Consider the following 13,385-nt stretch of genomic DNA (forward strand, 5'->3'; position numbering starts at 1 on the left):
GTGTGTGTGTGTGTGGTGGCGGCAGAGGGGTTCTTCTAGATATCACCCAGCACGGCTGAGACTAAAACAGCAGAATGCTGATCCTGTTATTTATTTAGGAAAATATTGCTCTGGCTAGAGAGTAGTTCAATTCAGAAGATGACAACAGTTCAAGACGCCGAATTCTAAAGCGAAAATCCACTGCATTACAAACAATCTGCAAAATAACCAGAGGAAGCAGCAATTTACAAAATATCATGACTTCAGATGTGTGTGTGTGTGTGTGTGTGTGTGTGTGTGTGTGTGTGTGTGTGTGAATCTGCCTGCACATGTTCGTGCAGGTGCACACTCATGAGTCTGAGCACAGGAATAGAGGTCAGAGGTCAGCCTATGGGGCCTGCCTCTATTGCTCTACATCAAGCATTTTGAAACAGGTCTTTCATGGAACTTGGCTTGCTGGCCAGGGAGCTCTGAGAATGCCCCTGTCTCCACTCCTCCAGGACCAGGGTTATAGATGCAAGCAAAGACCACCACTCTCTGTTTTTACATAAATGCTAGAGATCCAATCTTATGTCTTCGTGCTCACACAGTTGGCACTGAACCCAATGACCCACTTCCTCGGCCCTGCATTTGATTTTATTAATGATCAAAAGGTCAAGCCTAAAGGTCAGGTGGGTTTGCTGTCTTATCACTCCTGAATACTACAGAAGACATGGAAATGGGAGAATAGCTTTAGTGGAACTAATAATCAAAAGCATTTCAACAAGAAAACAAGAGTCAGGCCCTATTTCTAGTTTATTAAATAAGCATGAGAAAGGACATGGGCTCTGGAAATTCGCTTATATAAAACACCCCCCCCCAATTCTTAACAACTTTGAAAATCAAAACCTGCTAAATTATGCAAGGTTCATTGGCATTGTTAGATAAAATGTAGCAAGAATCAAATTGCCACACACACAAGTCCTTGTTTTAAATTATTTCATTCACAGGAAAAAGAAAAAGAAGACTCTGGTAGACCTGCCTGGTCTCTTAAAATGCACTTTTTAAGTCTACCAGAGAACAAAAAATGAAGGCTTGAGTAGCGGTGGATACTGCGCGATACTGCTTTGGGCTCAAGCCGCATCATTACGGGGCCCCTCCCTCTTTCCATACCAGGGTGCCACAGTGCCCTGTGCAGGCCGTGAGCGCAGGAAGCTGCACTCAACAGATGGCACTGAGTGCAGCCAGCCTAGGAAGCCAGCCCACTCTGGACTAGAGAACTGTCCTCACATTCCAGCTCTGAGGAGGAAAATGATTCGCATTATTAATCCATAGCTGTGTCCTGCAAAAGCAGTGTTTGGGAATAAATGGCGGGGAGGGAGACTTAAACTGGGAGGAGATTTTAGACAGGCAGTCTCTGTGAAAGGAATACAAAACACTTGGCGGAAGGAACAATCACTAAAATAGTGCCCAGAGGGGTAGGTCCAGGCAAAACCTAACCACAGAGTACTTAGGACTTTTGTGTGGGAATTCTGACTGTCTGTGGAGAACCAACACATTCAACAATGAGAGAAAATATGTTACAGCAACATCTCTTAAAATTGAACACACTATAATCTATTTCTGTTAAGCCTTCTGGGAAGTTTTTTGCAACTAGGTGTAGTGTAAGCTAAGTGCCTGCGTCAGTATGGTACAGTTTTTATTTGGAGTCGTGTTACATGGTTACGTAGTTTCAGACACTACAAAACCTTAAAACAGTTAAAATTCAAACAAAAAACTTGAAGAACTAAGACTAGTCTTTGAACCAACCTGCCCTTGTAAAAAGACAATATTATTGTGCCCAAGTGACCCTCTGGAACCATGTGCCCCCAATTGAATGCTTTTATAAGTTGCCTTGGTCAGGGTGTAAGTAACTAAGACAGAACTCAAACTAGGGTGACAGACTTGAGAACTTGGTGCTCCAAAGGAGAGTATATAGGTAAGAGAGTGGTCCCTAAGAAAGTCACAACCCAGAGTGACTGGGTGATTCTAATAACGCTAAAATACTTACATGGAAAGCAAAGTAAATTTGATAGAAAAGAACATAAATTAATTTTGAAAGTGTTACATTTAAATTAGCCATGAACATCTGGGGGATCAAGTCGAACATGTCATTGGAAACAAGGGCCTGCGGCATGAGAAGAGGAATCTGCTCTAATGGTATACTACCTTTGGCCAAATGAAAAATGAACACAGTCTAGAAACTCATAGATAGGAGGTACTGAAAATCTGGAGGACCAAGACAAGGGAAAAAAGAAATCATTATAAGAACTTAGGGAAACATCAATTCCTGGACTTCTAACAGGTATTAGTTTCAAAAGGAAGGGGCAAGTTTTAAACGGAATACACTCAAATCAACAATACTCCAGAATGTGGGCCACCGTGGTGGCTCACACCCAAAATCCTAGCACTTGGTGACTGATACAGGAAGACAGCTACCACTTGGAAGCAGTCTGGACTCCAGGGGTTGAAACCTGTCTTACAGAAAACAAGACAAAGCATAGGGAAACTGGAACATGATGGAAAGGAGTCACTTGGGCCTAGCTCCTATAAAGTCATGCGTTCAAGAGACTCACTCCATGAGCCCACTTACAGAGCTGATGGCCTTTCAGTCCAGTTAGAAAAAAGAAGAGAAGAGCCTTTGGTAGGGAAAGCTTGTCTAAAGGATAAAATAGAAGTTTCTGGTAAGAATCTATGGAGAAAAAAAGAGATGAGAAAGGCTGGGAAGAATATAAACAGACAAATTTTAATGAGAATGGAAAATTGGTGGCTTCGGAAGGTAGGGACACTATGGGGAGACAACTGGGAAAAAAAAAAAAAACATTTGTACAGATCTATGCGAAGGTCTGAGAGATAATGTCTCGGTAGGGGAAAGGTTGCCCAATCCCCTAACAGAGACTGACTTATTCTCCTGACAGTATTAAGAGCTACAGTTGGTGTAACTGTCTTTATACACCAAGAGACACGCAACAGACTCACTATCTAAAAACTCCAGTCCTATTCCGCTATGAACCGGAAAACATCAGTTTCTTTTGCCCCCATTTAAAAACCTATCCTAGGCGACTCTCTTATTCCACTTCCCTTCTTTTGTCCTGTAGCTTTTGTCTGCTTTCTAGATCCAAAAAAGTACAATACAAAAAAAAACATTCGACCCCATATCAAACAGTTCCTCTTATGGGAAGGTTTCCCAACCAATCAAGCTGGAGAAAAAATATATAAGAAAAACAAAACAAAATTAGACTAAAAACTAAACTCATTTTTATGAAACACCCGCAAGTATCCATGTGTTCCACCTTTTCCTGGCAAACGGTGTGGAGACAGCCGAGTTTGTGAGAAGCTGGCTGACCTGCTCAGTCTCCTCGTGACCTCATGATGATTGCCAAAGACAGACCTCGATTCAGGAGGGAAATGTCACCCCCTTACCTGATGCTCCTCCCACTTTTCACACACCCTGCACATCAGAATCAGTATTCCACAACTCTGAACTGAAACACTTCAGTTGAAGCCCTAAGAAAAATTTAATTCCTGGCATAAATAAAATATTGTATATTCTCGTAGTCAAAACTTGGAAGGGGTGGGGATTAAGTACAGTTCATATTTTACAACATCTAGCCTAGTGTCATGTACAAAGTAGACACTCAATAAGTAACTGCCAGGTGAAATTTTTACTTATGGTCTGCTCAGAAATTTCTTAATTTGTTAATGATACTCAGTGTGGTATGATGGATATTTCCAAACTCCCAAAGCGAAACGCCTGCTTCTGCTCCTCATTTTGAGCTCAATCAAATCTAGAACTTCATTACCTAGAATGTACTATTCACTCCTGAACTTGCTAGCCGGTGGTGGTTGCCATTATTTGTGCCTGATGAAGCTGGCCATCGAGGTGGGCGAAGAAACAAAGGAAAGCTCCTTCTCTAGGGATCTCATGGGATAGCCCTAAATTACCTTTCTTTTAGCGAATTAGCTATTTCAAGCGATCAGGCCAGCTTCGTGGTAAAGGCCTGGCTTGGTGCCAGCTGCTAGGCAGACCAGCTTTGATGAGGAGGTTACACATAAGAACCTGGAATTCAGTTTGTAAAACTTAGAATGTGAGAATGTGAGGGCTAGGCACCCTTCCTTCTGGCTTTTGCAGAACAATTTGCGGGGAAATGCTTCCCTCATCTGCTCCCCCTTTCGTCTCAATCCTGGCCCGACTTTGAGCATTTAAAGACGTCATTGAGCAATGCCTCCACACGAGTAAGATGAGGGAGGGGAATGTTTCTGAAGCTAATTTACCAAGAAAAAGAAACCCTTTGATTTTTGACTGACACACATCTAATTCTTAAATTACTTAGAAGCTTTACCAACTTGTCAGGTTTTAACTACTGTGAACTGTTCATTCCGGGACATTCCTACGGATGTAGTCTGCTGTGGGGAGAAAGTTTTCTGATAGTTCACTGTGTTCTCTATACCACAGCTTACTCATCGGTATTATCAAGCAATGTATCTTCAACCTATTAAAAAATATTGACTGACAAAAATAAGAGAAGATATAAAAAGGAGTGGGTATGGGCTTTTAAAGAGTAGGTTATGATTTTAAATACCAAAGGAAGTTTCCTTTTTCTTGGACTGTGAGAACCTGAAAACATTTGTCTGTTCATGAAAATAGAAAAGAAAAATACTGTTATGTATACTCTCGAATCTAAAATTTAAAAAAATAAACTGGAAGGTTAGGCAAACATGGGCCCCAGTGATGCCAGCAGGTACCAAGTACCATTACAGATGCTGGGCCATCTTCTCAGTCAGTACTAACTGATTTTTATTAGTTTTGTGGCACCCCTGTGTTGGCTTCCATTTTGGGATCTACCAAATATGTTTGAGGAATGAGCAACTAGAAATTTGTATGACCTAAGCAACTTCTTAATGGAAGACAGACATTGCTGTAGGTGACAGAGATTCTTCACACAATTTAATTATTTACTCAAGTCTGTCCTTACTACAGAGAAGGGACTGAAGGTGGCTGACTTAAGGTCACACAATACACAGCTCCAAGGTTCATATAATGCCAAACCATATGCAAATGTCAACACACACACCAAAGTACACACTCCTGAAAAAAGAAAGTTGGAAATTAAACTGTATACCCATTCACTCTAAACAAGAAAATTCTGGCTAATGAAATTTGAAGTACTTCAAAAAATTACATCAGAAAATTTACAGGACTTGCTCTGGGATCCAACATTTCTTAACTGCTCTACCAGCCAAGAGAACTTCCCATAAAACTACAGCCTTCCTAAACTCTAAACTGGTGGGTCATCTTGGAGCTGACCAATTTCAGCTTCCAGATTGCTGTTTTCTCTTGATAGCCTTCCATTCCAGCAGTAAGCAGCTGATTCAGCTCAAGAAATCTAAAGGGTCACAGCCCAAGGAATATAGATACGAAATAACAGCAAATCCAGGCTAAACCCAAGACTACTATCCAAGGATGCATTTCCTACAAGTAGTGGTGGTGTTTGGAAACACAATCAGATCTCAGCCCAAGTCCCTCAGCCCGTTACTACTAACCCACCAGAGCCACTTATATGACTAGGAAAAGACATCTGAACTACTAGAAAACTACTGAGGATCAATTTAGTGAGGATAAATACGCAATCTCAGACTCGGTCACAAGCATTAAGACAATGAAATGGCCAGGTGTTTTCAATGAGCGCCACTACGCAATGCTGTCAGGTACCTTGTGATTGCATAGCACCTTGACTGTGAAAAAAACCATGCAACTAATCATCGCAGCTTAAAAAAAAAGAATCAGAACAAAACCTTAAGTTACAAGCAGGTGGAGGAACTTCCATAAAGACTATTTGAAGGCTTTTATAAATTACCAGTACCAAGAAATTATTTCCTTCGTAAATGACAAATATTAAATATCCTTTCTCCCAAAATGTGTTTTTGTTTGCTTGTGCTGAAACACTAATCCCAAGTGAGCTCCAAAATAAAGACCCATTTATCTGTCAAGGTCCACAGTCCAGTGTTTAAGGGCATCCAGGTAACAAGAGGGAGGCGGGAGAGTGGAGAGCAAAGTATGAGACATGTAAAAATGAAATAATAAAATCAATTAGTTGCATATTAATTTTTAAAAATTAAATAGGTAGAAATACTATATATCATTTAAAGAGATGTTCACAATCAGTAAAGAAGTAGTGCCTCTGTCAGACCCAGGAGGGGTGGGGCAGCTTGGAGACAGATGCAAGGTGTGCTGGGTGGGAGACCATCTTCGGGTCAACGGTCAGGAATAGACTCCCTGAGCTACCCTGCTCCTGAAGCCTGGGATTTTTGCCACCTCTTCCCAAGCAGTTGGGAAGCACACACTGTAGCACACAGGGCAATCCCCGTGAGTTCTACATCTCTTGGCAAAAACCCTTAACACTGAAAGGTGTGCGGGCATGGAGGCCGCCTTTTGGAGAAGCTGAGCTTCTCGTGGAAGCCAGCAGGAGCTCAGTGTCCCTGCTTGTGACGCTAGTCTGGAATGTTCCCATAAACAAACTGTGGTTCCTAAGATACTCAATCAGGATAAAGACCGCATCCTAGAATAAGTCTCCTGAACTCCCAATACCTGGGTTGCTGAATCTGTTTATCCCAACTGACTGTAAGACAAGAACAGCTTTCTTACACTTAAAATTGAAAAATATTATCTACTTCCAAAAGCCTGGCTTATTTCAAAATATTGTAGAATGTAATTTTGCTTTTATCAAAAATTTTCAACACTTTAAGAGAGGCTGTCTCAAAATAAAACAAAAATTCCTTAATAAGCTCTACAATGATGTCCAAAGCATGATGTCAAGTGATGGCTGTTCCTGAGTGGTCAATGAAAATGCAACTTTAATTGAAATGAATTAACTCTAGCGTCTTAATTTTTTGACATATATCAAGAAAACACGTCCCCCAAAGAATCTTGAAAGTTGGGGAAACTGATGTGCCCTAGTTGATTTCTGTTTGCTTTCTTTATAAAAACAGAAAAAGTTAAGAGATTCTACAAGGTATGGAGAAGTTTAACTAGCCTTCCAGGCAAATACTGAAAACCCAACCTGGCCATTGCATGAGCACAAGAAGGTCATCTGCCCAGCTCCGCCCAGCTCTGCCCAGCTCTGCCCAGCTCCGCCCAGCTCTCCCAGCACCAGCAGACAGCATCCCCTGAGCCTCTCTGCACTTGCTCAGAAATGCTCTTCACAGGGGCTACTTCAGCCATTCCTCTCGAGCTGCCCTTCAGAGGCAAACAACAGCACAGACAGCCTTTGGTTTAGTCTGGCTTTTAAGATTTACTGACCCTTTTCTCCTCAAGGTGTTTTCCTACCTTTTATTTATTTATTGGTAAAATGTATAGAGGCTTTTAAAAGCTTCTTTTTAATTTAAATACTTTATGCTTTGCTCTCAGTTTGCTGCATTAGTGAATTCATCAAGGAAAATCAATTCAGCATAAATTTAAGATAAGAATTGTATTCATACTTTTCATCATTGGTGTATATAATACATATTGAATTAATACTTTCCCCTTTAGAGTATATAATATGTATTGAATTGGGGTTTTCATCACAGATTATAATATTTTGCCAAATAATATAATTTTAGCAGACTATTCTATACAGAATAGCTTAATATGTATGTAGAAAAATATACATGTTTCCAAAAAATTAAATAATTTTTTTTGTATTTTGATTGCCACATTCCTCTAATAATTTAGGAACAAATTAATCTATTTTTTCTGATTTGTAATTTCTTAAAGTACAGCAACTTCTTATTAGCCAGGCACTAAAACTTTAGAGTAATTGGAAATAGGAGAAATTGAGCTGGGCAGTGGTGGTGCAGGCATTTAATCCCAGCACTCCAGAGGCAGAGGCAGGAAGATCTCTGTGAGTTCGAGGCCAACCTGGTCTAAAAGAGCTAGTTCTAGGACAGGCTCCAAAGCTATAGAGAAACCCTGTCTTGAAAAAAAACAAAAATAAATGGGGGGGAGGGAGAAAGAGAGAGAGAGAGAGAGAGAGAGAGAGAGAGAGAGAGAGAGAGAGAAGGAAAGAGAGAGAGGAAAAGAAAAAGGAAAGGAAAGGAAAGAAACTAGGAGAAATCTCGGATTCTGACGTTTTGTACGATGTGGTCTGTTCCGGTGAAATGGCAGGTGAGCATTTGGGAGAGACAGAGGGCAAGTGTGACTCTTCGGGGTTGATTGTGTTTTGCTTTTGTTTTTGCTAAGAATATTTTTAGATCACCCGTTTTACAAAAATCACAGATACAATTAAAATTCTTATGATGATGGAAATTTTCAATTCTTTATTAATTTCATACTCTTTTCTCATGAGAAGGAAAAATACTGCTCTAAATCAAAAGCAAAATGCCATCTGTTCAAGATGTGAAGAATAAAACCCCAAGGACAGCCAAAAGGCATGCGCCCATTCTCAGGTCTGGCTCAATCCATTTCCATCTAAAAGTAAAGAAGGCCAGACACAGCTTACACTGAAGACGGCAAAAAAACCAGTCTTGCCAACCGCCTTTATAGAAACGCAAGCTCTCGCCAGCGCCTTTCCTAAACCAGAGCACTCTGCCTGGAAGAGGACAGAAATTGTTACCAGGTTTTTGCTTTGTTTTGCTTTTTGTTTGTTTGCTTGTTTGTTTTGTTTTGTCCACTAAAGAAACGATTAAAAAAGTTTTTGTTTTTCAAATGCCTAAAAGACTTCCACTAAATGTGTCAGAATCAGCTTTTCAAGATACCAGAAAAGTGAAACCCTCCGCCTGTGCTCAGGTGAACACTGCCGCCCAGACGGGAAGCAGTTCCCAGTACAGAGGCCAACATGCAATCACATCTTGTCCCAATCCCACTGCCTGCCAGAAGAGAACAGGCAGCTGACCAATTATGGGTGTTGATCTATACAGGGCCCCTTTGTTCTCCAACAATGTCAGGGTGCACACGTCCGGGGACACATATTTACCTGGAGGATTCTTGGCAGGATCATTGTGGCTTGGACTTCCTGATTGTCCAGAATCTGTAAAGAAATCACAGAATATGTTTTCTTTTTAATTTGTTTTGAAAGAATTTCACAATACTAAGAAGGACCTTAAAAAAAAAAAAAGAAAATTAAGGTCCAACAATGAGGTGAAGTGTTTAAATAAAGCATACTTTCCCAAGCTTTTCCTAACAACATTTTATTCATCAAGCTGATAGAAGCCTATACACATATCCTCGTCAAAGGGAACAATTACTCATCTATAATGGGCTGGGGTGGAGAAAGGCTTGCCTGAATTGAGAGGTCTGGCTGCAAAGCCACTGAAACCATCTGAAGGTTAGGCAAATATCAAGGCCGGATAGTAGGAATCTGAAATAAAGCAGATAGTGTCCCTTAAAAGACACAATCTAAATATAATTAAGAACACTGTTAAAAAACCTGAAAAATCTGCTTTGCTTCAGAGAGTAAAAATACACAAAACAAGAGGCTTCTCTTCCAAGGCTTTCTCACGACCGTTCACATCTCTCCAGTAATCCCCCCAACCTACTGGATCCCAGCCCAGTTCTCTCTGCATCCCATAATAGCAATCGATTTGCAAACACCAGGAAAAGCATAAATTACTAGGTGGAAAACCGACATGGCTTTGTGGAGAGCAAATTGTTGGATCAATTTAATCTCCATCTGCGAGATACAGATTCCTAGATAAGGAGGAAGTGGCCACCACACTCATTTGGATCACGCAGTCCACGCCATTCCTCACCAACCCCACAGAATGGGCTCAGAGGACTAGCACCGTCCGCCAGGATGCCTGTCCCCACCAATCCACACTGCTGTATTTGGCTCGCTCCTCTGCCTCCCTGGACAATCCACATTTATCTGCGTCATCTGCCCTGGGTTCTTACACATTTACTGGTGGGAGTTGCTTTGAAATCTTTTCACTGGTTCCAGTGCTGGGGTTTTGTCTCCACAGCCCACTGCACCGGGAAGAAAGGGGCATATAGCCTGTCTACCTCTTTGTCTTCCCGGGGCTGTTCATGGAGTAAATATGCTAGGCGTGCAGGGTATGCCAGAGGGATGGATGGCTCAAATTCAGCAGCCTTCTCTGCTTGCCTACAAAAAGGCAATTTCGGGCACAATAGTGAATTTTACCGAAACGTGGTATGGGCAATGTCACCACTGCCATAAACCCACGAATCTCTTCCTCAAAACCTTGCCCTTACACTCAAGGCAGCGAAGGGACTGAATTAAGCATTAAATCGGACTGCTTTTCTTTTTATCAAGGTTATTTGGTTATGTCAGGTCAGTGATTAAAATACTGCAATTGTTCGTCAATTCTTGAGCATAGGGGCACGCTGTTAGTGTATTCCTGTAGGAAACCCGGTTGTTTATCCCTGCCCTTTGCCTCCTGCTCACTGGGTCAGGGTTAACGGTGAAGAATGTAATCCTTCCATTTCCTTGACTTTTTTTCTTTACTCTAGAGTATATTTCACGAAATCCTAGCAAACTTATATTTGTGGTTCCCACAGTGTCCTTCACCTTGCTCCTGACTTCCCAAAATGGAGGAAAAGAAACTGGAAAATGACCTGACTGTATTAGAGAGTGTCCCCTGCAGCCAGAGGCCAGAACTCCTCTCCAGAACCCAGCTCTGGAGCTGAGGCAAGGCTGGCTGACCCATAACTTAACAGAAGGATCTTTTCTTTGTTCCTTTAAAGAGAATGCAGTCCCCACCACTTTTGAAGCCTAGAGTGTAACAGCTCCAGTACAATGTTAAATGGCTTCATTCTGTTACAGCCTCCACTGCCTCTGTTCTGGGTTCCACTTAGGTGGCCTTACCCTTACTTTTCAAGGACATCCAGCCTGCTGAGATTCTTATTTACCGGGTCAGGGTCATGGACCAGACCCTCCACAGTTTTTCTCTTTCCTCCCTGGAGCTACCACTTCACATGTCCACAACTCTAGGATAAGCGCATCTAGAACCAGCAATTCAGAAGGCTGCAAGGATCATGAGCAGGTAAACGGCACAGCAGCCCCATTCCAGGAGCTGTGGGCTTTAAACCTAAGCCTTCCGTAAGGCTGCAGTGACTGCAAGATGGCCCCCATGTCCTCCCTCACCTCTGCTGCTACACCGGTGCTGTGTCTCTCCTGAGAACCAGCTAGCCATAGAGCAGCCCTTACTTTCACAGTGTCCCACAACCCACTGGGGCAGCCTTTCTTGCCCTGCTCCTCCTGGTCTTATCTGTGTTAAAGGTTACACTCTCTTCTACTTTCCAACAACTGCAGACCAATGTCTTCAGAACAGAAACAAACAAAACAAAACAAAAGAACAACAACAACAAAAACTATTCACTAAAAACAAACATGCATTCACTAAGAACACTGTAAGAGTTTGGGAGAAAGCTAAATAACCTTGCCACAGGCTTGCTGTCTATAATGACCTGGTGTTTACTGGGCCCCACCCCCCAGGAACAGGTTATCCTTCATACTGCAAAACCTCTACCTTCTCGTGAAGCAAAAGAGCAAATACTGTGCTCCCAAAACATGGACGAGGGCTGCCGCGAGGGCAGGTGACACATTGACTTCTCATGTGATGAATTCTAACACTGCAATCTACTCAGATGTCACCTTAGATCAGTCACTTAATTCCAAGTGCTGGCGAAGGAAATAACCAGGGAGCCATAGTTGGCAGAGAACCCAAGAATGAACTGTTATTGTGGCTGACTTCAGAGAAGGAATTTTTCAGACCACATCTAAAAGCCCCGCAAATCACCACCCAGGTCAAATTACTCAGACTCGAAGGTTTCATTAACCACTTCCATCACTCTGTTCAAATCTCTTCCCTGCGATGTGTGTGTAGGGAGGGCGGCAGTATACTGAATACTGGCTCTGTCCCCTCTAATGTGGTCTTGTATAAAAATCGGTTAGCTTTTAGAATCTTGCACCTTTGTCATGAAAATGCAATAATACAATCTACCTTGGAATCTCTGCAAGGAGATCAAGCATTGAGTCCTGGATCAAGTACATCCTACACCATCAATTCACAAGAGATATTATTAACAACATAAACACATTAAAACGCTTATGATTTTTAATGGACTAACTCTCAGGAAGGAAGAGAGAAAAGGAAGAAGCTAAATTGTGTCCATAATGGTGCAAGTACCTAGGAATATCTATGCTGGGTCTGTGAACCCGACCCCAGAGTCTATGATGTCATAATGTCATGTCAATGCCTTAGTCCCAGACCCCTGCAGCAGGAGGTGACGCAGCCCTGCCCTAAGCTCTCCAGAGATCCCATGCTCAAAATGGAGAGACAAGCAGCTGATGCAATCACCTTCCTGGAGGCTGAAGCCTTTAAGGGGCGAGGCTGGCAGGAATGGTTTAAGAGCCGCCCAGCACACTGTTTGGAGTCCAGGAAAGGCGAAAGTGGGCAGACCTAGAGGGTACCTGCCTTCTCCCCACCTTTTGTTCACCAGTTCTTCACCTAGATCTCTATTGTTCACATTTCTTCTCCTTTGGGTTTAACTCCACATAACTGAGTTGTATTACTTTTCAAAGGCAAAACTGGCTTTGTATTGCTTCCTTCTAAAGATCTCTAGGATTCTTCAAGATGGACCTCACACTGCAGCTGCAAGAACTCTTCTGCCTAAGCCTCCCTGGTGACTGGGGTCACAAGCGTGAACATCCCACCACACTCTCTACTCACAAGTATGGATTTAAACATCTAAGTCAGTCTTTGGGAAGAAGAAAACTGAGTGATGAAATCTCTAAATTGTGATTTTTTTTTCCCCTGGGTTAAGGACAGGCACTCCTGCATGGCCTCCACAGCCGTGACCCAGTGTCTTTACTCCTCTTCGGGAGGCAGCCCATCCAGTCCTGCTCTTCCAGCCTGACTTCACCCTAGAACACTGCTCTTCAGGGCCTATGCAAATGACTGTCTGTGTGCTCCTGTTCAGACACCCTCGTTTCTTACTGTGTGATGCAACCTTGGAATCACACACAGCCAAGTGACCCTGCAGCAGAGTAAATGTTTCTGGGAACCTGACCCGACCTTCCCCAACTTCCCCTCACTGCCATTTTTCAGCACATCCCAAGTCACTTTTAGAATTCAGAAAAGTCGGGACAAAAGCATGTTTTGATACCTATTGGAATACATTGTTAATCTCATCTGAGTCTTCTTCACTGAGGAATGTGCTAAAGAGAGGTGGTTCTGAGTCAAATTACTGTCCATCCTCCCCACTAAGTAACAAAACTGCTTTTTTAAAAAAGATAATCTGGTGAAAGTTCAACAAAAGTTTGTATAGATGGTGATAGTAAAGAATATCCTGTGAAATGGTTGTCACCAAGCAGTAACTTGCTGACATGACTGACTGCTACACTCTGAGGTAAGTTAGTGGGAAGATCAGAACTGAGTTGCTAAGGATC

At 42.3% G+C, this 13,385-nt stretch overlaps 1 protein-coding gene across 5 annotated transcripts in view; it reads right to left on the reverse strand.

Annotated features, from left to right (window-relative positions):
* The window catches only part of Nfib (nuclear factor I B), a 215,301-nt gene that overhangs the window by 85,982 nt on the left and 115,934 nt on the right, over positions 1 to 13,385 (reverse strand). For all 5 annotated transcript variants that reach the window (XM_026781900.1, XM_005352670.3, XM_026781901.1 and 2 more), the window contains exon 3: positions 8,952 to 9,005. In XM_026781900.1, coding sequence (XP_026637701.1) covers positions 8,952 to 9,005 — 54 coding nt within the window. The remainder of the gene's footprint in view (positions 1 to 8,951; positions 9,006 to 13,385) is intronic.

This window comes from Microtus ochrogaster, chromosome 10 (assembly GCF_000317375.1).
Source record: "Microtus ochrogaster isolate Prairie Vole_2 chromosome 10, MicOch1.0, whole genome shotgun sequence".
In the NCBI taxonomy this organism is placed as follows: domain Eukaryota; kingdom Metazoa; phylum Chordata; class Mammalia; order Rodentia; family Cricetidae; genus Microtus; species Microtus ochrogaster.